This window comes from Pelodiscus sinensis, chromosome 11, assembly GCF_049634645.1.
Source record: "Pelodiscus sinensis isolate JC-2024 chromosome 11, ASM4963464v1, whole genome shotgun sequence".
NCBI classification, from domain to species: Eukaryota; Metazoa; Chordata; order Testudines; family Trionychidae; genus Pelodiscus; species Pelodiscus sinensis.
In genome coordinates this window covers 34,293,437-34,320,330 of record NC_134721.1, presented here as the reverse complement: position 1 = coordinate 34,320,330, position 26,894 = coordinate 34,293,437, and the positions used below count along the sequence as shown (strand labels likewise).

Sequence of the window (26,894 nt, the reverse complement as noted above, 5' to 3'; positions counted from 1 at the left end):
AAACTGTTGGGGTTAATTAGTGTAAATCCGTGTCCGTGGTCACCAACCCATCGATTGCAATCGACTGGTCAATCGCGAGGCCTCGACCTGTCGATTGCGAGGCGTTCGGGCACTCCCACCCCCGAGAAGCCCCACTACCTACCTCTAGTGTAGTGCCGGCTTCCTGCGGGGTGGACGGAAGTCCTGTCTGAAACCTGCGTCACTTCCGGGGGTTCCGGAACTGCGCGGGCTGCTCCCCTCCCACAGCTCTGTTGCGTGCTGGGGGAGGGGGCATCGGCCCTGGAGGAGGAGTGCGGTGGCTTCCCTGCGCCGCCAGCTCTGGAGGGGTGAGTCAAGCACGGGTTTCTCTGTGCTGCGGGAGCGGGAGTCAGCCCCGGGGTTTGGCCGCGCTGCGGGAGGGGAGGGGCTTGGCTGGGCTGGGCCGCATTGCGGAAGGGGGTTTTGGCCCCGGGGCAGGTGCTTGCAGGGGTTGGCTGGGCTGCAGAAGGAGAGGAGAGGGTCAGGTCAGGCTGTGCCGTGCCGTGCCATGGGAGGGGGGGGTTTGACCTCGGGGAAGGCGCCCACGGGGCTTGGCCATGCTGCAGGAGGGGGTTTGGCCCTGCCGCGGGAGCGGGGGTTGGCCCTGGTGCAGGCACACGTAGGATTTCCCTGCGCTGTGGGGGGGGGGGGGGGGGGGGGAGATTCGGGCCCGGAGGAGGCATGTGCTGGCTTCCCTTTCTTGCGGGGGGGGGGGGGGGGGAATCCTGGGAGGAGGCAGATTCAGGGGACTCTCTGCTGCCACTGGCATCCCACCTGTTCCCAGCTACAGAACTCTGTCCCCATTCCCCTTACTCTGTCCTCACTCCCCTGTCCCCAGCTGCAGAACTCTGTCCCCATTCCTGTCCCCACTTCCCGAACTCTGTCCCCACTCCCCTGTCCCCAGCTACAGAGCTCTGTCCCCACTCCTTGAACTCTGTCCCCACTGGCACCCTGTCCCCTGCTGCAGAACCCTGTCCTCTGCCCTCCTAGCACCCTGTTCCCTCTCCCCTGCCCCCAGAACTCTCTCCCCAAATGTATAATTATAAATGCTTCATTTTAGATTTAAATAGTATGAATAAAAAATAGACCATTTATTTCATAACTGTAAACACATGATTTTAATTTTATATATTGCATAATTTAAAAATAAACTGTTTATCAGAGTGTGTAAGTAAGGACTGGGGATAGCAAGTGATGGACAGGAGGAGAATAGAGAAAGCGGGGCTTCCAGGAAGGGGCAGGACAGTAGATCTTTGCCTGTTCTGAGATTTAAAAATTGTAAATTAAGTTGGAGACCACTGGTGTAAATTAATAACTCTAGATGAAATTGGTGGACTGTTGTGAAACAGGCCTCTGTGTTCTTTGAGGCCTGGCCTATGGTATCTCCACTCAGGTCTTGATCTGTTAGCTTTCTTGTGGTGGGAACCTGCATTCCTCTCCCTTCTTTCTGGAGATTCTGGCCACAATTTCCTCTTGAAGCTCATTGTGATCACTGTAGCAAGTTGGAACTTAGTTCAGCTTAGTCCTGCTCTTTCCTGTGTACAGTGAGAGATTTTATCGGTGAACAGCCATCTTCCATAAAGGGAGGTATTTATTCAGGACACAGAACTCTACAGAGAAAACATATCTTGAAAACCATAAATACCTATGCTGTTTTACCACGTTACCCATCTTCCACATGGAGATCTTGGTAGATTTCAAGGTCTTCCAAACCTTTCATCATCAGAGTTTGTTCCTCTTGGATCCAAGAACTGATGTGAAACTATAACCAGTGAGAGTCCCACTCCCTTCTCACCTTGGCTAGCTGTCCATTTTGTACATATTTCCAATTTTTTTTGTCTGCTGGTTCTCAGGAACCTGTCAAAACAATTCTCTGCAGTTTCCCCCATGCTATGGAGAGCTTTACAGATGATGTTGGTTTCTGATAGTTTGTTCATGCTTAGTGACTTTCTCTCAGACACTGTATTGCTTGGCTTGTTTCAAGAGAGAAGTTTAACCCCTTCAAGCCCTGTAGATGATTAAATAAAATGAGAGATGAAATTGAGTGATGCATTCTTTGATAAGAATAAATCAGAAGTTTCCCAATTCTCTACAATCAGAATCTGTGTTCCATTGCACAAACAACTGCAATTTAGTGCTGTGTGAACCAGTCATCTTCCGTGTACCATATAGGGATGAAAGATGCTAGAGAAATATATTATCCTGGGAACTTCAGTGTAAACAATGTTTTTCTTTCTAAGCTTTTATACAGCGCTCTTTACTATGGTGTCTGTTATATATCCTTTCTATGAGACTGATTTTTTTTTTCTTGTATCACTGCAGCATCCGGAGGCCTCATCAGGGCCCCATTCTCCAGGTGTTGTGCACATATTGTGTTAGGTAATGGGACTGTCTCTACCTGAAAAGTTCTATATAGACAAGACAGGCAAAGGGTTGGGATGGAAGTGAGAAAGTATTAGGCGCATTATATTGGTAGGTAACTGAGTCACCAGGAAATTAATGAACACCCCAATTTAACAAATGCCTAAATTTAGGTCTGTGAGTAGTCTTATTTAATTTGTCATGTAAATAGTGCATATGAGGCCATTGTGTTGGGCACTGTGGAAATACAGAACAAAGAAATGTCTCCTGCTCCAAATAACTTAACTAAGACCAAACACAATAGGTGGACATTGCAAACAGACAAGGGGAGCGCAAGCAAACAGTAAGACTTGATAGGCGGTGGTCACAGCAATCCATAATTAGCTACCATTACTTACATTCGGTTTGTTAGCATTAAGCACTTTGTGCATAGCAAAATCCGCTACACATTGTATCGTTCCTATTTCCTCCACCTAAGCATTTGTTAAAGTAGAAGGCATCACTTCTTTGTCCAGTGTTCCCTGCGCGCTTGGGCGGCTGCTCAGGAGAAATTCAGATGCTTCACAGGTGATTAACAAAGTGCCCGCAGCTAGGTTTTTTTGTTTCTACTGGTGGTGCAATTCACGCATACCTTGGTGCACATACAAATTTATTCTGTACATGGATAGAAGGTATTAAAGGGAGCATTATCTGTCTCTCTTCCTCTCCTGGTGAGAATGGAGAATCTGCTCCATGGTAATTATTTTTTTCTTTGCGCCTCTCCTAGCAGGGTCTTTTGTAGGACCTTTCCCAGCTGCTCCCAGTTTGGGGTGAGCAGTGTTCCCTGGCACTGCATTTCTCTCATCCCTATGTCTGTTCTGAAATAAGCTCCTTAGCTATGACATTTCATATTCCCCTGGAGTAAATTCTTGAACCTTTTTAAAAATGGTTGAACCTCTCTAAATCAAGACTCTGGTCCAGCAACATCTGTAATCGGGCAGGATGTTGCTGTACCAGATAGTCCCGGTGCAGGACTGGAGGCAGGAGCCCTGTGGGAGCCGAGCTGGGCTGGCTGCAGAGGGGCTGGTGGCTGGAAGCCCTGCCCTGGGAATCTGGCTGGGCCAGTGGGCCAGGAGTGGAGTTGGGCTGGAGGGCTAGAAATGACCTGCCCTGGTCCAAGAGAATCCCTCATTTGGGACTGGTCAGGCCCAACTTGTAACTACTCAGTATTAATGTTAGCCATATATTAAAGTTTCATGCTGTATCAGGTACTAAGGATATGTCTACACTATGCAGCTTTTAGCACCACGACTGTCGACACAGCTCTGTCACTAAAGTTAGAGCCTGTAAACACTGTTGGCACTTTTTGTCAACCAAATAATTCCACCCCAATGAGGGGATTTTGCTTTGCTGGCTGCAGAGTGATCCTGCTGAGAAAACAGCATTTACACTTTCACTCATGGCAAAACTTTATCGTTCGTGGGAGGTGTGTGCGTTTAAGCAACTGTGAATGACAAAAGTTTTGTCAATCAACTGCAAGTGTAGGCATAACCTGAATGACTCACCCAAGATCTGTAGAGGAGCCTAGAGCTGAGGGCCAGTTCTCCTGAATACAGCCTGATTCCATAACCACAAGACCAGTCTTTTCTTTAGTGTGATTGGGAGTAAAATGTACCTGAAAATTCCTCCCCGCTCCCCACTCCTGCTCTGAAAGCCACTTCTTTTTCTGAGCGTGTATGTAGCTTTGAGTAGACATTCCCCAGCCAAGTTCTGACATCACTGTCTATTTTCCATTTCTTTTTTTCCCCAAACCATGCGAAGATTTTTTCCCCCCCTACAATAAACATTTTCATCTCTGTAGCGGATCCTTGAACCTGATGATTTCCTGGATGATCTGGATGATGAAGACTATGAAGAGGATACACCAAAGCGACGAGGCAAAGGAAAAGCCAAGGTAATGCCAGTGAGAGGAATTAGGGTGCTGTGGGTTTTCTTGGTTCTGTCTCACTGGGCCTCGCCAAGTAATTCCACTGAGTCTGCCCTATGTATTTTTCCTGAAGACTGAGACCACTACTCATTGTAAAGGTCTGTCACCATTAATGCTTGGGACCATGTGGTAAACACTATTCAGTACCACATTATATCCATATCCAGCATGATTACAGAACATGTTGCCGCCATGGTAAGAACTAGAGCTGGGATTTCCGAAGAAGCCCATGGGAACTCCACTGACAACCCCCTCCCTCGCACTGTCACACTACCACTGGGGCTGGACTGTGTATGGCATTGGTGAGATCAATATTGAAATACTAGAACTGGACAGTGTCTGAATGTCAAAAAGAATGTTGAAAAATCATAAAGGGTATAGAACAGACACACACAAATTACTTAAGAGCTGGAGAAAATGCATGGAGAGATTTAGGGTGTATCTATGTTGCAGTCAAACACCTGTGGGTGGTTCATGTCAGCTGATTCAGACTTGTGGGATTATAAAATTGCGGTGTAGCTATTTAGATTTGGTCTGAAGCCTTGGCTCTGGGATGTACTCTAAAGCAACGGTTCCCAACCACCAGTCTGCAGACTGCTAGCTGCTGATGGCAGTCAAGCTGGCTGTTCATGGGAGTTCAGCTCAGGCAGCCATGGTGGCTGAGGTGCGACAAGAGGAGGTGGAGCAGAATATTCCTCCCTCCCTCTTTCCCTCTCCCCCTCCACGCTTGGGGAAAAACGGGGTGCGAAGGAGGAGGGAATGTGCACGTCACCAACAGCTGATCCCACTGCCCGCATGGCTGCTTTTGCCACCTGGAGCGGTGTCAGGAGGAGGTGGTGCAGGAGACGCCTCTCTCCTTCCCGCCGCTTCGGTAATGGCAGCCCAGACAGGGCTCCATGCTTCCCTCCTATGGGGATGCAACATGCACTTTGGGAGGGAGCGGGAGCAAAGGAGGGAGCATGCGCCGCCAATGCTCCCTAGGGGAGCCGCCTTGCTCTGGGGATTGTGGGGGTGGGGTGGAGGCTAAGGGTGTTGGGTGAGGGCTGGTGGGGTCATGGGGCAAAAGGGTGTTGGCATGGCCTGTAGAGGTCAGAGGTCAAAGGGCATGGGGCATAGGAATGGGGGTCAAAGAGTGTTAGGCACTGGGGAACAAGGGGCTGGATTGGGGATAGGCGGTCAGGTAACATTTTATTTGCATATTCATTGTTTGCCAAAAACGTTGTGAATGGGTTTGCTGGTCCTCAGCATAAAAAAGGTTGGGAGCCACTGCTCTAAAGAGGTACGCACATGCAGTGTAGATGTACCTTGAAAGGTCTGTGAAGCTTATAAAAAAAAATTAAGAAGTGAATTGATTAAGGTGCATGAGCCCTCTAAAAGGAGAAATCCTAGCTTACTAAAGGGATCTTTTAACATACTGGAGAAAGGCAAAACAAGAATCAATGGCAGAAATTAAAACCAGACAAATTCACATTAGAAATAAGGCACCCATTTTTCAAAGTGAAAGGATTTAGCCATTGAACAATCTCTCTCAGAAGTGGGGGATACTTGGGGTCTGCAAATTCAGACTGGATGCCTTTCTGGAAGATGCTTTAGTCAAACCGCTGTTGAGCCCAATGGCTTGCGTAATTGACCAGATTTCTCCAGCCTCTGTTAGACAGGTCAGACTAGATCAGAGGTTGGCAACCTATGGCATAAGTGGCACGTGAGCTGTTTGAGTGGCATGTGCATGATTTGAGGCGGGAGTTCACCCCCCATCTTTCCTCCCACGCAGCAGGGAGTCTGAGCCACCACTGGAGTCTCTCAGTTGGTGCGAGGATGCAGCACCAGCTCTAGGGGCCAGGAGAGGAGGCTGCAGATTTAGGGTTGTGAGGGCGGTGGGCTGGAGGAGGTGGGGATGGGACTCCCAGGCGAAGGTGGCAGAGGGGCTGGAAAGCAGCACCACCTCTGCCCTCTGAAGCAGGAAAACAGCACTTGAAAGCAAGCCCTCCTTTTCCCCGTGGCTGCTACCGCACCCCCGCCCGGCTCCAGCCTGCTCCTGGCTCAGGGGTACCTCTGAGCATTCAGCTTCTGTGCATGGAGCCTAACCTGCTTGGGAGTCTCTGATCTTCCCTAGCTGCTGAGATTGGGTCCTCAACCCAGGTTGCCCAGGTGCACTGAATCACCTCAGCCCCTAGCCCAAGAGACAGTGGGGTGTGGGGGACAACAAGTGAGGAATACCTACAACACACGAACCCTGCTTAGTGGTTTGCAGTTCAGCTTTGATGGTCTCCCCTCTCCCCCTCCTCCCCAGCCAATCTGGCAGACCTTTCTGGCTTCCAAAGTTTCCTTGAGCCTGTGCTGGCTGGTGGCTGGGATGGGGTGGCTGCTGGACCACAGAGTGAAATCCAACCCTCATAAGTAGTCATGTAAATTTGGTGGCTTGTGTGTCTCAGACACAACTTGACTCATTTCACTTAAGAGTCCATATCACAGAGAATATACAACACAGCCACTTTTTTGACAGTCTCAGGAGAGAGAACAAAAATTAAATGTCCATAAAGACTGAAGTAATGTAAGATCTGCATCTTAATGCATTTTATTAATGAAGCTGCTAAAATGTAAGTAGGACTATTGTTGAGTTTAAAAAGTATCAGTGTCACGCAGATCCATAAATAGAAGTGAATAAATTAAATCTTAGCACACCACTTCTGAAAGGTTTGCCGACCCCTGGACTAGAGGATCTAATGGTCCATTCTGGCCTTAAAATCTATGAATTATTTCAGGCAAAGGCCACTAAGGGGCACTATTTGATTGACTATACTCAAGCAGGTTGGTTAATTTGTTAGTTTAGCTACACAGAGGCAGGAGCCTCTCTGACTAATACCTTACAAACTCAGCTAATTTGGTGGCATAAAAATTAGCAAATTTCAGAAGCAAATGTGTTGGCTACAGCACTTCACTGATGTGATGTTTTTTGGTTCCCAGGGTAAAGGTGTAAGTGGTGCTCGGAAGAAGCTGGATGCAGCCATATTAGAAGATAGAGATAAACCTTATGCCTGTGACAGTGAGTATGAAGGGCGTTTGTCTCCCTGTAGTCTGCACTCTGGAACAAAGCTGTCTTAAATGTATTTGCTTGTGAAGTGAGGGATGAAGGGAGTAATGTTCTGCAATCCATTGGGTGGCAGGATGGGATTTTTGCAGGGTGTAATAGTGTTCAAAATGGAGGTGCATCTGAGAATATTCAGAGGACTTGTAAGCTTCCCCCATTGTTTGTTTTTCTTGGGAGCTGTGGCCCTAATCCAGAGATGTAGTTTCTGCTGGGTGTGGAGAGTCCAATTTGTTTTTCTTGAAAGGATACCTGTGATATGTGGCATTGCAGGCAGGTTCTCCCACTCTAGCAGAATCTTCACTAAGCAAGAAGGCCATTGCAGATGCTTGGACGGCTTGACACAGCCAGTCACTCTGCTTGCGTTCTTGCAACACTTCAGCCTGCACCACAGGTGTGAATGGCATTTCTGGCTGCAGTGCCAACATAATACTTTTCTGTTTGGCTGCAAGGAGCTGTCAGAGCTCCATATTAATATCCAGCCACGGTCTCTGAATCTGATTGAAAATTGTTTCTTGAGATATGGGTGTGGGTAGTGGGGAGAATGAACACTGAGATCTCATTCCCACTAACCCAGGGTTCCTGTCTTTGATTTCTAGGTTGTCTGTTTTATGGGCCTGGAATAGCCCAACCCACCCTTCCCTATGCTATTCAATACATGACTCAACTATCTGTTTGCTGCAGGGTTTGTGGAATCCAATTACTTTGTCCTCTCCCTCTTCTCAGACCTCATAGTGCAGCTGGAGGGCAGGGTTCAGTTCTGTCCTACTGGAGATATAGTTGCTGCTTTGCTGATTGTTGTCCTAAAGACCCTTTGGTCCATGCTGTGGCCACAAAACGTGGGTTTCATTCCACACTTGTGGTGTGGGAGAGCTAATTTAGCTCTCATGGGATTAAATTTCAGTAATTTTATTGGCAACAGAAAGACATTCTGGCCCTGCTGGGAATGAATACGTCAAGCGCGTGTCTAGGGCAAGCAAATGGGATTTCTATGACATCCTGTTGTGCGTTACTGTCTGTTTCTGATTTGGTAGCAGCCACTACGTCCCTCAAGACTTTGTCCCATGCTGCCCCTTGCAGAATTCTGTGCTGTTGTTTCTTTCCCTGCTGTCAGTGGGAATCCCACTGGAAAAACTCAAGTAGTGCAATGGAGCAGCTATTCCTATGGTTCTGAACTTTAAATTGGCAAAAGAATGTACAAAAGCCTGACTTTTTACGGTTACTTTTCTCTCTCCTTCCTACTGTCCTGGTAGAATTGCTACTAGTTTTTTTTAAAAAAACGAAGCAATATTTTTTCTATTTTCTCCTTTTAAAATCACTCTGCTCTCTGTTGCTTGCCATGTGTGTGACCTATGGTGTGTTCACCTTTTTCTCATTATTCTCTTTCTGTATTTCAGATAGTTACAAACAAAAGCATACCTTGAAACCTCCCGACCGAGGTAGTCCATTCTCTCTGTCTGCTTTTTTTATTTCCTCCTGACTTTGTTCTCCTGGAATGTTAGTTTTAAAAATTCTTTGGAGTGGGGTCTCAATCCAGAGCATTAGGAAAAATCAGAGCAAAACCACCAGTTTGCAGTGGTTGGCTCTCCTACTGCATGAGAGGCCAGGGAGACTGAGTTTTAACTTTCCCATTGGCCATGGTTTTCAAATGTGACTGGTAATCTTGGGTAACCCAACCCTAGAGCCTTTATTACAGAGACCTAATTTGCAGAACATGACACTAAGGAGGACCTCTCCTGGTTCATTGAGTCCTTACTATTTCATGTCATGTCAGCATGATCATAAACTTATTAATCTCCCTCATCATACTGTTTTTCAGAGGGCGAGCCCATGCGCTTGCTGAAAATCAGGCCCCGCGGAGATGTCTCAAACAGGGCACCCAAAATTGCTAATTGCTTCTGAAAATCTTACCTCTTGCCCACAGTGCAGGGAGAAGTGCCCTGACTGGTGCTGTGGATACAGAGGCCTCACTGTCTTGGGATGTCAATCTGTCCGTTTTTGCCAACACTAAATTCATGTGATGAATTCAAACCCACTCTGGAATGGCTGAGGCCTCCTCTGAAGCATAACTGACTTTATTCTCGGGGTTTTGGTTACCATGGGAGATGTCTTTTTGGAAATAGAGATGTTGGGTCCATTAAAACTGCAAGATGCTTGAATGAATGATAGACATCATGGGGAGTGGGTGTTGTCGACCATTGTCCTCAGAATTCTGAAGCGGTGCGGTATGGCTTAAACCCATTCCTTGTTGGCTGCTGTAGCATTAGCTCCTGGCTTGGCAAGGACACCAGTGACATTCTAGGTGGTAAATGATGGTGTAATAAGAGTCAAATTTGTTTTTCCTTATGCTGTTCTTCTGTTTCTTGGCTCAGACTTGTGATGGCTTTTTTGACTCACTGGGCTCCTATGCCTCCTAGTTAATCTGCTACTCCATCTCGCTTCAGCTGCACCTGCACGACTCTAACTGCTTCCCTTTTCTTCCACAGCTGGGATTAGATATTAATGCAACAGCAGGTTCAAAAGGCTGCTGGGCAAGCCAGTGCATTGGCTAGGTCTCTGGAATTTGCAGGCTCTGTTAAATATTTGATTGGCAAAGTTATGTATCTGCAGTTTTCTGCAACAACGCATACTTCTGTGGCCTCATTAAACTCCTCACATGGGGCCTGATCATCCATCATTTGTTACATGGCATCTGTAGTAAAGAGAAATCCAGCATGTTGGCTTTTCTCCCCTTCCCCAGCCACCTCATCGCTAGTCCTCTGCTGCCTCTGTTCTCTATAGTGCAACATAGTGGTCTTATTACAGCTAGGGCCTGAGAGTCAGGGTTCTAGTCTGACCTGCAGGAGGGGTGAGTGGTGGTCTAGTGGGTTGGAATTGGGGGAGGGCAGGTTGGGCTTCTTAGCTCCAGGAGAGGAGTGGGGTATAGTGGTTAAAATAAGAGGGTGGGTGGAAGTAAGGACTCCTGAGTTTTGCTTTGGGCTCTACCTTGGAGACGCTGTATGATCTTGGCTTTTCTATAAAGTGGTGGATGTCCAGTGCATTGGGGTCTTTGGATGAAATATGCTGCATAAGAACAAACATTTTTATTTCTCATTAAAATTACCATTATTTAATACCTATAATATATCACCTGGATTAGAGAGAAGCCATCGTTATCCCAATGACTGCTCAGAGTCCAACTCCATTCCATCCAAGCCAGTACATACAAGATCTCTGCTGCAGCAAAAGTATCCAGAGAACAGTGCTGCTGGAGGAGCTAGCCAGGCCTGGCTTGTACTACGTTTACACGGCACTAAGGATGTGTCTAGACTACATGGCTCTGTCGATGGAGCCATGTAAACTAGTTTACCCAACATAATCAATGAAGCGGGGATTTAAATAATCCCTGCTCCATTAAAATAAAAATGGCCACCGCGCTGTGCCGACAATCAGCTGACCTGGCACAGCGTGGCAGTCTAGACGCGGATCGGTCAATAAGGGAAGCTTTTGTCGATCGCTCCTGTAAACCTCGTTTCATGAGGCATACAGGAGCGATCGACAAAAGCTTCCCTTGTCGACCCATCCGTGTCTAGACTGCCACGCTGTGTCAGGTCAGCTGATTGTCGGCACAGCGCGGTGGCCATTTTTATTTTAATGAAGCGGGGATTATTTAAATCCCCGCTTCATTGCCTATGTCCAGTAAACTAGTTTACATGGCTCTGTCGACAGAGCCATATAGTCTAGACATACCCTAAGAGAACAGTAATTCCCTTTGCCAAATAGGCTTTCCAATTGCTATATAAATTGACTGACTTAATGGTTTTAGATTTTTTTCGTCTTTCCCCTTTTTTTGCTAGATCTGAGTCTTTGGTTAAATGACTAACAGGCTTGGGATTTCTCTTGTCCCCATCTTTGCTTTATTGAAAATCTTGGCAAGCCCAAATTAATCTGTCCCTCTCTGAGACTCAGTTTAAGCTTCATCACTTTCCCTCTGTTCTCCCTGCCTCTCTCCTCCTTGTTATCCAGCCGTGACTCTATTCCCACTCACTAGCAATCTTGGGTAATAAGGATTTTGAGTAAAGTTATCAAACCACCTAAATGATTTAGGAGCCTAAACCAACAAGCTGTGCTAATAAAATCCTTAGTGTAAATGCATTATACCAGCAAAAAACAAAAACAAAAAACCAAAACAAAAAAAGCCCACCACCCTAGCTTATTTCATGACTCTGTGCTGGGGATGTGGATGAGTAGCGTAGGCTTATTAGTTAATTTTCTCAGCTGCTTGCATTTCTCCCCTCCCTGTTGCTTTTGTATCAGAGACAGCGCAGGGGGGAGGGGCAGGGGAGTCTGCCACAAAACGTCCCCTGTCCGTGGGGGTTCCAAGCTCCCTGTGGATGGGGGCTGCTGCTGTAGCTTGATGTAATGCACCCCAGCTGGCTCCGATTAGGGGTAGTATACCGAACCCCTTACCACCCGTTCGAATCCAGTCAGGGTCATTGTAACCAAAAACAGTCCTCCTCCGACTGTGGTTTGGAGGCCAGCATCTGAAATTAATTGGGTGGGTTTTCAGTCCACATGCCACACTGACAAATCACTCCGTGTGTGGACCGCACGATGCCAGCACAGTAAAACCAACATGCACATGCAGACTCCCCCTGAAGAAAGCAAGCTGTGTTGGAAAAATCGATTACAGTAGGGACTTCTGGCAGCACAACTCTGTCAATGTTCACTCCTCTTTGTATTGTTGACTGACACAGCTATTGTGAAGGTCCAAGTCCCTAGTGTAGATATGGTCTAGGGTGGGTTCGCTGGTATAGCTTTATTAGAGCTGCTCTGACAAAGCCTTTATATTGGGGACAGTGCCTAAGTCAGTGGTCTCCAACCTTTTTAACCACAAGATCACTTTTTCAATTAAAGTGCAATGTAAGATCTACCTCAAACCCAAATACCCTTGCCCAGCTTCCTTCCCCCGCTTCTCTGCGGCTCCACCCCTGCTCCACCCCTTCTCCGAGGCATCACCCTGCTCACTCCATCCCCTTTCCTCCCCAAACCTCATTCACTTTCACCAGGCTGGGGTAGGGAGTTGGGGTGCAGGCTCTGGTTTTGGCCCTGAAAGCAGGGAGGTGAGGTGGATTCTGGAGTGCTCTAAGAGATAGGGCATTTGCCTGGGGAGCGCAGGGTTGGGAGCTCGAGTCCCCCCTCCCGCCCACCGTGGGAGAGGCTGGACAGCCAACACAGGCTGCCCCAGGTATGGAGCTGGCTCCCGCGTTAGGAAAACAGGATAAGGGACCTGCCGAAGGTAGGAAGTGGTGTGGGTTCTGGAGTGGCCTAGGGGATATGGCATCAATGTCTGGAGCACTTGAGTGGACTCGAGTCTCCCCTCCCATCTCCTCTTCCCCCTCCCCGATCCCCACTCAGGCAGCAGCCTTGCAACCAACACTAGTTGTCCCAGGGGATGGTGCTGACTTCCTGCCTTCCTAATTTGGATAAGGGATGCCCTGAAGGCAGGGAGGTCAGGTGGGTTCTGGAGTGGCTTAGGAGATAAGGCATTGGCTTGGGGAGCACAGGGTGGTGGGTTCGAGTCTTGCCTCCCCTCCACATGACCAGACAGCCAACAAAGAATAAGGGGAGCTGGACTTGCCCAGGGGATACAGCATTCACCTGGGGAGTACAGGGGGTTGGGCTTGATCCCATCCCTCCTGGGACCAGCTGGACAGCTGCCCCAGGGATGGAGCAATGGAGCCAAAGGCAGGCTTACTCCTGCTCTGGCCCTGCACCACTCCTGAAAGCAGCTGGCATGTACAGCAGTGGATCCATGTGCTGCCCCTTATCTACAGGCACTGACCCCACTGCCTCCGCTGGCCATGGTTTTCCATTATTGATCAATGGGAGCTGCAGGAGTTGTGTCCACAGGCAAGAACAGTATGCGGAGACCCCCTGATTTGACTTTCTCAGGGCCTGCAGGGACATGCCAGCCACTTCCAGGAGCACAGTTACCACAGAGTTAATCACTCCAGCCATGCCAGGTTAGGCATTTTAGAACTCGCTACTCAAAGAATTAAATTTAAGCATAAGAAAGATATGAAAATGATGAAATGCACAGACCAGTCAAAAACTAAAAATAACCCACTTTGCAAGTAGTAACGGCCCCCCCATGTACGTGTTGGTTCAGGAGATGAGGGAAGGTCAGTGTGTTTGTGAGAATGACAGACACACGCAGTGTGTGAGTGATAGATTTGCATTGCTAAGCTCCTTTCCTTCCCCTTCTCTCTCTGGAGACAGGGTACAGGAGTAGGGGGGAGGAGGGACACCTCCTTCCCACACCCTGCACAGCAAGCAGGATGTTCCCAAAAGGCAGCTCCAAGGCAGAGGGCAGGAGCAGCATGACAGTGGCTGAAGTGCCAGCACTTGATAGCTTCCTGGCCAAACCTGTCAGAGGCTCCAAGATCTACTGGTAGATCCCAGTTTTCTGATTGGTGACCACTGGCCTAAGTCCTGATTCAAAAGTGTCTTAGTTTCCTAGTGCAGAAATGGCCTGTTTCAAAATGACTAAATTTCACTTAACTCCCGATTTAACAAATTTGAACTAGCTTGCCCTTGCTACAGGGAAGCCTTGAAATTATTCCAAGGCAGGCTCCATTATTGTGGACATGCTACCTTGGATGTAGAGCCCCAGGTAGCACTCTAGGGAGGTGTGGGAGCTCTGCTGAAGGCCAGTAAGTTCAAATTAGCGGCACAAGAGCATCCACACTATCTTTATTTTGAAATTACTAGTTTGGAATTAGCATTGCTCCTCATGAAAAGCAGGAGTACAGAATTTGAACTCTGTGGCCCATTATTTCGAAATAATGGACTTGGTAGTGTGGATGCACTGCTTATAAATTCAGCCTCCGGGCGCTTATTTCGAAATAAGCTCCTAGTGTAGACCAGGGCATAGGGAAGTAAGTCTCACTGAAGCTCATTAGGATTTAAGCTCTTCTGAAAATTTCACTTACTGCCCTTCTACCTCAGCTGCTTGGTTGCGTTGATAAGTGGGAATTGGGTGTTTTGTCTCATTGAGTGGAGTAGGATAAAGCAAGCAGGCAAAGTCAGGGATCGTTGCATGCAAGAGTAGATCTTCCGCTGTGGCCCATCTTCAAAGCAAATGAAAGCAGGCTATGGGGAATGCTTTGCTTTGCACAAGCTTGGCATGATCCTGGAAAAACCACGTACCAGCTGCTGATGGCTGGAGTGTGATGTGCTCCTTATGCATGTGCATCCTCTCTTCCCTTCCAGTGCTTGGAACTGCATAGAGGGAAGCATAAGAGCTATTTTGGCTGCTCTGGGTTTCCCTAGCTCTGGGCTTGCAGCAGGTTCTCACTCTAATGGCACAAAGGGAATAGATTGCAACAGAGAACCTGTCGTCTGTCCTTGTCCCCACTCCCCAGCTGTATTTTAAGCAGGATGTAATTGCTGTCATGGACACCAGAATGGGGGGCAGAATATGAACATCTCACTGCCGGCTCACCAGTGCGATTATAGCCTAGGTCATTGGTGACCAAAAGCAGCTGCCATCTGACTGCTCAGTGATTGCGAGTGCATGAAATGAGTCAGGTTGTTCTCAGAGCAGTTCCCAGTGGTGCCCGTCTCTCAGAAGCCTTCATTAACATTGAGAGGCCAGTAGATGTGCCCTGAAGACTGAAGTGTCAATCTGCTATCCCACAGTCATGGGGAAGTCCCTCCACAGTAGGACTTGTCCTGTCCGTCTTGTGGCCAGAGAGTGTGGGAGAAACTTGGGTGGCTGATGCCTGTGTTGTGCCTGTTCTGTGAGCTTTGGTCTTTGAGGCTGCTATTCTGGCACCAGACAACATCAGGGATAAATGTAAGAAAGGAACACAGACCAGGGAGGTGGCTCCTGAGTCCAGGGGCCTTGTGCTCTCTACTTCAAATCCTGCAAGGGAAGTTTGTTTATTGCATGGAGAACAGGCTTTTTCTCTGGTTCCAGTGGCTGTAAAGCAGCTGCCTTCTAGGGATAGCAAAGCAGGCAGAAGCAACAGAAGTGTGTACGGGAGTTTGGGGAGAGTGTGGTGTTTGTTTTCCAGGGGTTTGTGTAAGGTTCTTTCAGCGTGGTTTCAGTGTCTCTTGATCTTAGAGAGCATGTGTTCCAGGAGATACCACCCATGGGGGTGTGGGGAGTGCCTCAGGCCTGAATTTCAGGGTTTAAACCCAAGAGAAGATGGGAATTTCCTTTTATGATTCATGGCTTGGATTGTTCTGGGCAAAGCTTTCCCATTCCCTTGGAAGATCTGCTAAGCACGCAGGAGATGGGTGGGGAGAGGAGTGGAAGGATTTATGGCTTAAAGTCTACAAGGGGAGAAATGTCTGGGCTTCTCAGGATCTGGCCAAGCCATGAGCTTGCTGGCTCATGAGGCACCTTCCTGAAGCCATGTTGACCGATATACACTGTTAATAGCTGTGTCTGCGGGAGGAGGGTGGTTTGGGAAGGGCTGTTTCAGGGAGCGGGGGATTTGCAGGTAAGCAGTGATGTGTTACTTGCGTGCCTGCCAGAAGCTCAGACCCATCCCCTTTTTCTTTTGCAGTCTGTGGAAAGCGTTACAAGAACCGCCCTGGTCTTAGTTACCACTACGCTCACTCCCATCTGGCTGAGGAGGAGGGGGAGGATAAGGAAGATTCACAGCCCCCAACGCCTGTCTCTCAGAGATCCGAGGAGCAGAAGTGTAAGACCTTTTGCCTACTGTCCTGACCCCGTGCCCTGCGTGTCCTGGCTCTTCTGTAGTCTTAGATATGTAGATGTAGGGCCAGAGAGGAATGGTGTAGGAACCAAGACAATGAAGGGGACGCTTGGGGCCAATCCCCACTTCTAGGAGGAAGATGGGAGGTCTAGAGGCCTAGAACAAGAAGGGCTCAATCAGGATTCTTGGCTCTAGGGTCATAGTAGGTTAGAGAAGGGAGCTGAGACACCTGGGATCAATGTAGATAGGGGGAATTAGCATAGTGGTTAGATTAGCCAGACCACAACTCTGGGATTCTTTTTCCATCACTGCCGCAGCCAGATGTGTTAGAAGAATCCCTTCCCCACTCTGTCTGTTTACCTTCGTGTAAGGCAGGTGAAAGAACAGTTACCTTCCTCACATGCACAATTGTGAAGCTTTGTGTTTCTCAAGTACTTTGAGAGTCTCAAATAAAAGGTTCTGCAGAAGTGAGTATAGTCCTGTGTGGATACAAAATGTATGTCCACTAGTATAGAGCAGATAGCCACGGAGTTGCGGGGCTCCAGCAACAATGAACAAGACCTGTGGCAAAAGCTAGTGTGTGCAAGTGGCTTGCATGCACATGGACAGGTTATGTACCCTACTCTTCTTCCAGGAGTGCAGGAGCCACTTTTTCACACCATCAGGAACAGCTGTTGATGAACCTGGTCACATCCGAGGGAGCAGGGCTGGGGGCAATGCAGACACTGCGAGGCTGGACACTGGCTCCTGTGAGTGGCAGCCCAACATGCTGTTGTTTTTGCCACTGCCATTTCTGGCCTGGTTGCTGGCTGTGGCCCTGCTGGTCTTGCTCATTGTTGCTAGAGTCCCTCAACTTTGCAGGTATCCACTTTATATTTGCAGCAGTCCACATCCGTGGAGATAAATTTTGTATCCATGCGACTCTAGAAGTCGGTACCTCTGCTACAGCCTGAACTTCTCTGCTGCATCTGTAAGCTTACATGGGCCAAAATCCTTGTGGGAATCTCATTGTATGTTCTCCAGGGGGCTATTGCTCACTCTAAATAACTTTTTGTCTGTTTGGTGGGTTGGTCTCTTTTCTAAACAGCCAAGAAAGGTCCTGATGGCTTGGCTTTGCCCAACAATTACTGTGACTTCTGTTTGGGAGACTCAAAAATCAATAAGAAGACCGGACACCCAGAGGAGCTGGTGTCCTGTTCAGACTGCGGCCGATCAGGTACTTGGATTTTGCAATACCTGCATTCAAGAGGTTGGATGCACATGCTCCAGCATGAGCTGTTGCTACTACTGCTTCACTTCACTGAGTTGGGGTGGTTCTTTATGCTGGGTGCTCCCTTAGTTGTCCCAAGTGGTGGCTGCAGTCATCCATGACGAGAAGTTGATGTCTCTTGCCAAGAGCAAGGAACATTTCTGCAGTTCAGTCTCTTTTTTTGTCCCACCTAAGTTAAGTGAAGGAAGAACCTGGGGACTGCTGAGTCAATGCTCCTAGGTTATGTTCCCGACTCGGGAGGGAATAAGGGGTCTAATGGGTTAGAGCAGGAGAAGGCATGGGATTCAAGGCCTCTAGGTTTTATATCCAGTTGTACATAAGAATGGCCATACTGGGTCAGACCAAAGGTCCATCCAGCCCACTACCCTGTCTGCCATCAGTGGCCAATGCCATGCGCTCCAGAGGGAGTGAATCAAACAGGTAATGATCAAGAGATCTCTCTCCTGCCATCCATCTCCACCCTCTGACAAACAGAGGCTAGGGACACCATTCCTTACCCATACTGGCTAATAGACATTTATGGACTTAACTTCCATGAATTTATCTTTTAAACCCTGTTATAGTCCTAGCCTTCACAGCCTCCTCAGGCAAGGAGTTCCACAGATTGACTATGCGCTGTATGAAGAAGAACTTCTTTTTACTTGTTTTAAACCTGCTGCCCATTAGTTTCATTTGGTGGCCCCTAGTTCTTATATTATGGGAACAAGTAAATAACTTTTCCTTGTTCACTTTCTCCACACCACTCATGATGTTATAGACCTCTATCATATCCCCCCTTAGTCTCCTCTTTTCCAAGCTGAAAAGTACCAGTCTCTTTAATCTCTCCTCATATGGGGCCCGTTCCAAACCCCTAATCATTTTAGTTGCCCTTCTCTGAACCTTTTCTAATGCCAGTGTATCTTTTTTTGATATAGATGTAGAATGAGAATTGTCTTTAGTGATTAGAGCAGTGGGAGACTGGAAGACAGGACTCCTGGCTTCAGCTCTTGGCTCTGCTGCTGATGTGACCATGAGCATGTCACTTTCCCTCTGTGCTTCAGCATCCCCATTTGTCTGCTTCTTTGTCCTGCTCTCCTGTTAGCTGGAGAGCCATCTCCTTTGCTGCTGTCTGGAGCAGCCTCTCTGTATATTTCTTCTTCCTTCCTTGTCTAGCACTGCTCCCTCTTTGTTTCCCTTTCTCTGGGGGCAAGAGCCATCACCACTGCTGTTGCTGCTATCTGGAAACAGCCTCTGTATCTTCCTGCCTTCCTATGTTTGGTCTTCATTTCCATTTCTCCTCTCTGAGCTCTTGCCTCTTGTCCAGGCCAGATGTGCCCAATATCCATGTGTGGCTTTGTTTCATCCCTCTTGGCAGGGCATCCTTCGTGCCTCCAGTTCACCCCGGTTATGATGGCAGCAGTGAAGACATACCGTTGGCAGTGCATCGAATGTAAGTGCTGCAACATCTGTGGCACTTCAGAGAATGATGTGAGTATCCTTCAGTGCTGCGGGGGATCAACCAAGGCAGAGCAGGCTTGATGCTTTGGGCATCCACAGCTGCAAACAGGGACTTAGAGGGGAACAGCAAGCTGCACAAGGGGTGCATGGCATCTGTGTCCCAAACATTATCCGCCTACATTTCGCCATGCTACATAGTGAGAGCAGCAGCTTGCATGGTTTTGGCAGAGAGATGAGAATAATCTTTGGAATGGAAATTAACTGTGGGAGTTTAAATTCAGAATGGCGACTAGCTGAAAGGTGGGATTTATGGATAATGTCCAAGGTAGGCTCTCAGGGAGGGTGAACTCTGCGCTGGAGCCCTTGAGACCGTAGGCCAGGGTCTGGATGTGGTCCCTGGATCTGGCCCCCTGAGGCTCAGGGCCAGTGTTCCCTCTAAGCTGCCGGGCAGCACAGCTTCACAGGCCGTTCATCAGCCCTGCCCGGTCAGAGGCTCAGGACTGGCTGACTGGGTGGGGTTAATTAATCACCTGTGAAGCTGTGCTGCCCCACAGTTTAGAGGGAACACTGCTTAGGGCCTCCCGCCCCCCCCATCACTGGGGAGCATGCTCTGGTGCTCCAGCCCCACCACTGTTGGGCTGGCGCATACAAAATCTACTGGGCTGGGCCCCCCTAGGCTTTGGTATGCAAGGAGAATGTGGGGAGTGACTTTCTCCCTCTCAGTTGGGGCCCACATGAGTGAGAATTGGCGGGGTGGGGAGGGGGATGGTTTCTCATTTGTGTGCAGCCCCTGACTGATTTTCTGTTGGTCAGTGGCTCCCTACCCAAAAGAGATTCCCCACCCCTGCTCTAGGCATACCATCTCATTGCTCTCTCCCCCAAGCTGGGGTGGGGAGTGGGGATCCATTTGGGTTGTGGGGCTTCCTCATTGGTTCTGGTGGATGCTTCTCTCATTACCCAAGGATTTTTACTGATGAAGACAGGCTGTGTTTGGTTAAATGTGTGGCACCTCTACTCTGAGTAATTAATCTGCTCTCTGTAGACTCAGGCGGAGGTCACAACATTAGTCACCAGTGAAATGCTCCATCCTTTCAGAGCTAATGTCTTAGGCTCTGAGGACTCAGGGCAATGTCTCTGCATCAGTTACATTCAGGCCACACTGTCAGAATTTGTTTCCTTGTTCCAAAGGGTAGAAAATTGAAAACGGAAATCCTGACCTTTTAACATGCTTCTAAGACTCTAGGCATGGGAGTGTGTCTTGATTCAGCCCTGCAAGTACTACATGGGCATCTTCAGTGGCAATAGGGATGTAATATCCCCGTTAATTGGTTAACTGGTTAAACATTGTGTTTATTCTGTTAACTGATTAAAGGGCTGGTGGGTGGGGAGGCCTCTCCAGCCTGGCTGGGTCCTCCTGCCCATCATGGCTGGGCTGGAGAGGTTCTTCCACTGCAGGCAGGGGCTGCTACAGCCCAACTGGAGTGTCCCTGTCCGTGGCAGGCCCCATGGGTTACTCCTGTGGTTTAAATGTGTCAAAACATGGTAGGTCCAGTCCTTGGTGAAGACCCTGAGGGGTTGTTCAGACTTGCATTTTATTAAAGCACTCTCTGTTGTTGTTTGGGGTGGCAGAATCATGCAGTGACTTGTAAATAGAGCCCCTTTGTGGAGCTTTGTTGAATCATCCAAATTTTTCTTTATTTTCCTCCCCCTTCTGCTTAGGACCAGCTGCTCTTTTGTGACGATTGTGATCGTGGGTATCACATGTACTGTCTAACTCCACCGATGTCAGAACCACCTGAAGGTAATTGTAGTCCTCCTTGGCCCACTTTTCATCTGTATGTCTGTCTCTGTAGAACTCTGATAGCTTTGTATAGTTTTGGTTCTAAGCACTAGTGAGTTGTAGCATTAGGTTGCAGCATGCCATGGCATGAGCAGGAAATGCGCAACTTTCTCCCACGCAGCTCTGAATCCCTTATAACACCTCTATGATTCTGGGCCTGGCTTCCCGCTCCATCCAGCGCTCTGCCAGTGTTTCTCAAACTTGGCGCATAGCATCCCTTGCTATTCTGGCTCTGAATTCCTCGACACATGTAGCTCTGCTGTTCCGCTATGACCTGAACCCACAGATCCTTCTGCTGGGAGTTCTCCCCCCCTCCACCCAATGAGCCACAGTCCTAACTTGCACCAGCAGCCCTGGGTGCCTCTTAAAACTGATAAATGTGCCAAGTGGTGTGCAGTAGGATCTTGTGATGAAGGAAACACTGTGCCATGTGTAGGGTTAGGATGCAACTTTATTTATTCATATAGTTGGTAGCCCCTTGGTGGCCCAGTCCTGGGACAGAACCCCATTATGGCAGGTGCTATACAAATACTCTGCTTCTCCATAACTTGCCTTGTGTTTTTGTCAGATTCTAATACCAGAAGGAACCACTATGATCAGTTCGTCTGATCTTGTGTATATTAAAGACCATAGCACTATCCTGAATTAGTTGATGTTTTAGTTGGAGCATATCTGATTTAAAAATCCATTATTGATTTTTTTAAAAAGAGGCTATGGATACAAGGGCCAATAATACATTCAGCCTCGGAGGAAGCAGGTGCAGCTCTGGTTGAAATTGATCAGAAAAGTTTCTGTTTACAGCAGAACCCATGAAATTCTTCAGCATGTGTCATACAGGGGTTCAGATGAGATGAGGCTTGTGGCTCTCCCTGCTGTCAAAGTAGTCAGATATATCTTTTCCGGGCAGTGCCCTTGCAAGTAGATCTTCCTAATACTAAATCATAACTGTCTCTATGCCACCTGGGATGTGGTGGGAATGTCACTAGGCATCCTGAGGAAGGAAGCCTAGGAATAGCATCCTGCCAAACATGGAAATGTTTCTGCATTGGTAGCAAACCCAAGAGAAAAGTGGCAGAGTCCATATTTTCCAGCAGCCCCACCTTTCCTCACATAATGTGCTGATTCATGGTTTCAAAGCACACTTGTAACTTTTGAGCAGGCAGAAGCAATCTCTGACCTAGATTTACTCGTGTTAATTTTAAATAATCTTTTACGTCTTTCACTTAATATTATCTAGATGGAGGGCTAGCTGAAGATTGGAAGGGGTTTTGTTTTCTAGCATACTGATAGCACATAGTTCTGGATTAACAACTGCTGGGCTATGTTCCAGGAGCAAGGGCATGAATCTTGTGGACATGTGGGGGAATTGGGCAAGGATTGTAAGAGGAAAGCAGTACTGTCTAGTAACCTGCACAAACCTCATCCACTTTTGCATCTAAAGGGCCCACTAGGGAGTGGGAGGGCTTAAAGGGCTAATGCCTCCTTCATATTTACTGCTAGTTGGAAAGGGACCAAATTTCTGATCTCTCTGTTTCCAGCTCACTCGCTTCCAAGTCATTTATTTGTATGACAGTAGTTCCTAGGATGCCCCAGCAGAGTTTTGGGCTCTGTTACAGCATGTGCACTATTGGTAGTATTATGGTAATGCCTTGCAAACTCAGCCAATAATATGGTGGTAATGGTTGAGGGCTCCAGTGCGATTGAGGCCTGTTATTGCATGTGCATTGTTAGTAGTAGTATGTTAACATTAGGAATGTCAAATCCTGATTAATCAATTAACAGGTTAAATGTTAGGTTAACCTAACATTCAACCAGTTAACCAACAAAGCAGGATCCTGCCCCAGGGTTGGGGCTGCTGCCGTTTCTGGCGGCAGGATGCTCCCAGTCCTGGGGCGCCAAGGACACTGCATGGACAAACCCATAGTGAGGCAGTTCCTGACTCAAAGCACTTGCTATTCTAAATAAACAAAGGCTGGGAGGTGAATTAGTGGTACAAAGAGGGGAAGTAACTTGCCCAAGATCACACAGTAGTCCAGTGGCAGAGCCAGAAATAAACCCCAGTTTGGCACCTAAATAGCCACCAGCTTGCTTGTTAATCTGTTCTAACATTCCTCTGTTGTCCTGTTAAACAGCTACTGTGTTCCACCCTAGAGCTGGCCACAACATTTCAGCAGCAGGCAAATCGCCCCCTCACACGTGCAGTTCACGACGCATTCTGGGAAAGCCTAGTTACTGAGTCTTCATCTCTTCTTGCAGGGAGCTGGAGCTGTCACTTGTGTCTGGATTTGCTGAAGGAGAAAGCCTCGATCTACCAGAACCAGAACTCCTCTTGATCCAGTTTTAGATTGGAGGGCAAAGCGTGGCTCAACAGAGTAACCTCCAGTCATTCATTACATACAGGGCTCTGTTACTTTCTCTCTCTCTCTTTTTATGGTTTAACTTTTCCTGTGTTTCTTTGAGTTCCTTTTTGTTCAATTTCTCTCCTTTACAAAGCAGATTGGATTCTGCCTGTTACCAGAAGATCCGTCCTGGCCTGGGGTTAGAAGTGGATCTGCTTCCCCTGCTATCCTAGATGAAGTCTTGTACGCAAGGCTCTCCTTTGGTTGTTGCTGCATTTCTGCCTCTGTCTAGACGCTGCTCCAAACATATATAGCATGAACCAATGCTTGACCCTCACTGAAGGCAAAACCGGTCCCAACATGCAAATGACATGCAACAAACAGGATTCTCTTCTCTATGTAGGAGAGAGAATTGCCTTATTCATGCTGGCGAAGGTGTCTCTTGGACTCTGCAGTGCAGAAAGAAACCCCATAGAAGAAAAGGGGTCTTACATCCTTGCTTAAATGGCTCCTATCCCTGAGTCTGTTTTGCCATTCAGTGTTACCAAGTTAGCAGCCACCTCCAGAGCTCCTGTCATCCACGCTCTTATAATACAAGTTTGTCTGAGAAAAATCAACTCGTCAGGTAAAGGGAAGTGGCTCCAGACATTCTTCGTATCCCAAATCCTCCTTCTCTGCTTTCCCTAATTACTGGGTTTAAGTGAACACATTTTTCCTAGTGTAGACAGGAAGCATATCCCTGGTTAATAGGAGGGCATTGATCACTGATTTCCTCCTCCTCCTTCCACAAGTTGAAAGCAGTTCAACTGGTATAGGTCACAAGACCACAGAGCTTTCAACACCACCTGCTAGAGAATAGATTCCAGCACCGATTGGAAGGGATTCAGTGTGTGGATGAGGGTATGGTATCGTCTGGATCAATATCCCAGTGTAGCAAAGGCCTTTGATTTCCACCTGAGTCACACCAGTTTAAATGTGAAGTGACTGGTCTGACTGAGATCAGTCAAACCCATAGACCCTGCAGTGTCTGAGCTTGATGGTGTGTTTACACCTGCCCTGTAAAACTACACTCACAGTTTCAGGTTCTAATGGTCACACAGGGTTTAAAATGTCACCCTAGGTTATTTTGGAAAAGGTCTGCCCCTGCCTCCTTTTCAGACTTCCTTCTAGAGAGGAGAAAGGGGTGGTCCTTAAGATTCTTCACTGCTGCCTTAACATAGTTCAGATGTGTAAGTTGCCCCTTCCCATGTACATCCCCTGCACTCAAGCATCTTAATGGTGTGTTGCCTATTTTTTTTAACCTACAAAGCCTATGGTCCCAGCTTTTGGAGATGTTGTAGATTTTCATATCGTTATGAAACTACAGTTGGGGCTTTCATTGTGGACTCTTACAGTCTCATACAGTAGCTAGTTGATTGCCACCCCTGCAAGTGGCTTAAATCCTCCCATGCTGTAGCAATGACAGCACCATGCCCCTGATAGGAGGGTGACGGTTTGGGACTAAGGTTATCAAGCAGAGGCCACTGTGTTTCCAGGAACAAGGTGTGGATGGACTAGTCTTTTGATTTGCAGATTCCTTTGCCACTCCAGTTAATGTGCCTATGCAAGGGAGCTGCATGCCCAAGACATGGGAGTGCCTGTTCCAGCCAATGGGTATGAATGCATGCCAGCAGGGACCCATCTCCCCCTGCTGTGGTGTGTTCCTAAAGGTTAAGCTGGCTTGTTTCAGGACCTTGCTCCGCTCGCCGATGGAGGAAGAGAAGCCAGTTAAACCAATTGTTTTCTCCTCCCAGCTCGCTCCCTTGGAAAATAAGGATCCCCCTCCTCGCAATTTTTGTTTCTGCTCTGCAGGAATCTCATCTAATCATGTGACTCGGAACCCGCTGGTGACCTTTTAAAGCTCTCCTTGCATCGCTGTTTTCAGTAGCGGGGTCAAGGTGCATGGGACGTTTTTTGTTGTACAGCTCTAGTATAGGATGAAGCATCTTCGGAAAGGTGACACACAAGGGTTCTGTTAAATAATGTGCCTGTTTTTTCTAACTCGACTTCAAACCTACCTCCAAAATCCCTTTTTACGTTCTTCCTCACTCACTAGAAACGCATTTAAAAAAGAAAAAAAAAACACACTTCGCCTGTACAAAAGGGGCTGGATGGCTCGGGTTGGTGAAGGGGGACATTCTCGTTCACTGCTAGGTCACTGGTTCAAATCCAGCCCATGCTGGTAGCAATCAGAAGCCATTACCAGCCAGTGGTGATTTGGTGGCCCATATTAAATGAGTGTGGTGGGTCTCAATCCAGTAAAATACAAAAACGCCAGGTTCAGGGACATGGTGGCACAATGAGGATGCTTGCCATGATGTCTCATGTGGCTAAAAGTAGACTGTCAGTCCAGACCAATTCTGAGCACTAACTTCAGATGGAAATCATTAAATAAAAGACCGAACTTCCTCCGCACTTGCACAACAGTGACCTGTCTGCATTTGTTTGGAATCCTGTATCCCACTCAGCTGTGGTTGGAAGCCACCTGGAAAGGGAAGCATAGCTTTGCCCATTTCATTATCTTATCCACTCTTAAGAATGACTGTCCAAGCTGAAATGGGTGGGGATTCAATGCAGGGAGAGGCAGAAGACTGCTTTGCCTCTGATTTCATCCGGAGCCTTCTAATGAATGGGGCTCGGTCACTAAGCAAATCTTCCTTGCTTGTTTAACTGGGGAGCTGTTGCCCTAACTGAAACTGGCTGTTCCCCAGTAGCTCTTGCCTGCACTGTAGGGCCCTGAGTGTCTTGTCTTGGACGGACCATAATCCCCTGCAAAGTATCACATGTGTGTCTTATCCCACCTACCCCCAAAATCACCAAAATGGCTTGTTAAACCTCTCTATATTGTCACTTTGGGGTCAGTTATTTTACTTACATTTGTATGTAGCTCTCCTTGCAACAGGAATTCAACGCTCAGGTCAGATGTGTCCCCAGTTACATTGATTTCCCATAAGGAAGCACGTTAGGGTTGGAATGGAGAGTATTAGATAGCTAGTTTCTGTGCTTTCACCTTGTAATGTTTTTCAGGGGATGGAGTGGGGGAGCAGCTTGATTTCCTCTACTCTTTATAATGCTGCTTCACCCCCCCCTTGGAGGAGAAATGTCAAATAGTTCTGAGCAGGGAAAGCCGCCTGCTGCTTAGTTAGTTTTTGTCTTTGACTGACTTTCACAGCTTTTTGCTCTGACTTAGCAAGCTGCCTCCCCCACTCCCACACACACGCACACACGCAAACGCATTAATAGCTGATTGTGTTGAGAATAGTGGACTTGTGTTTTTCCATTTCAATAACCTAGTTAAATCACAAAGTTTCAGAAGTATATTTTGGGTTTGGTTTTTTAATTTACAGAGTAAAAAACAAGTGGGAATATTTTGCTGCTGTTAAGATTCCTTTATTCCCCTTTCCTCCTCACTTTAAGTGGAGCCAAGGTGTGTAATTTTTTAAGGTACTGTATTAAAAAAACCATTAGTAAATAAACATTTTTACACAGCTTTCTCATTTTAAGCTGTTTTATTTGTTACTGATACAGATGCCATGAGATTAGATGCTGGGTGTGCTTCTGATTTACTATTCAGTTCTCCAGGAAAAACTGTTAAGGTAATGGTGTTTATTTCATTGTTCTGTTTTTCCCATTTGTTGTTAGGCTCTAGTTCAGCAAGGTTCTTAAGCTTGTGTCTTAAATTTCTAAACAGGAGAGTGGGCAAAGGATATCACTGCCATGGATTCATAGATTTTTTTTTTTTAAGGCCAGAATATTCTGTGACATCACCTATTCTGACCTGCATAACAGAAGCCAGAACTTCATTCACCCAGTTCAGCAGCGTGGAGG

General features: G+C 47.5%; 1 protein-coding gene across 5 annotated transcripts in view; it reads left to right on the top strand.

Moving 5' to 3' along the window:
* The window catches only part of DPF2 (double PHD fingers 2), an 88,512-nt gene extending 61,957 nt beyond the window's left edge, over positions 1–26,555 (top strand). For 3 of the 5 annotated variants that reach the window (XM_075939131.1, XM_014580305.3, XM_075939134.1), the window contains 8 exons: positions 4,220–4,312; positions 7,310–7,388; positions 8,828–8,869; positions 15,989–16,126; positions 17,229–17,357; positions 18,766–18,878; positions 20,568–20,649; positions 22,945–26,555. In XM_075939131.1, the coding sequence (XP_075795246.1) occupies positions 4,220–4,312; positions 7,310–7,388; positions 8,828–8,869; positions 15,989–16,126; positions 17,229–17,357; positions 18,766–18,878; positions 20,568–20,649; positions 22,945–23,021 (753 nt within the window). In that variant the 3' untranslated portion in view covers positions 23,022–26,555. The remainder of the gene's footprint in view (positions 1–4,219; positions 4,313–7,309; positions 7,389–8,827; positions 8,870–15,988; positions 16,127–17,228; positions 17,358–18,765; positions 18,879–20,567; positions 20,650–22,944) is intronic. The other 2 variants (XM_075939132.1, XM_075939133.1) reach the window with 2 other exon arrangements.
* The last annotated feature ends 339 nt before the right edge of the window (positions 26,556–26,894 follow it).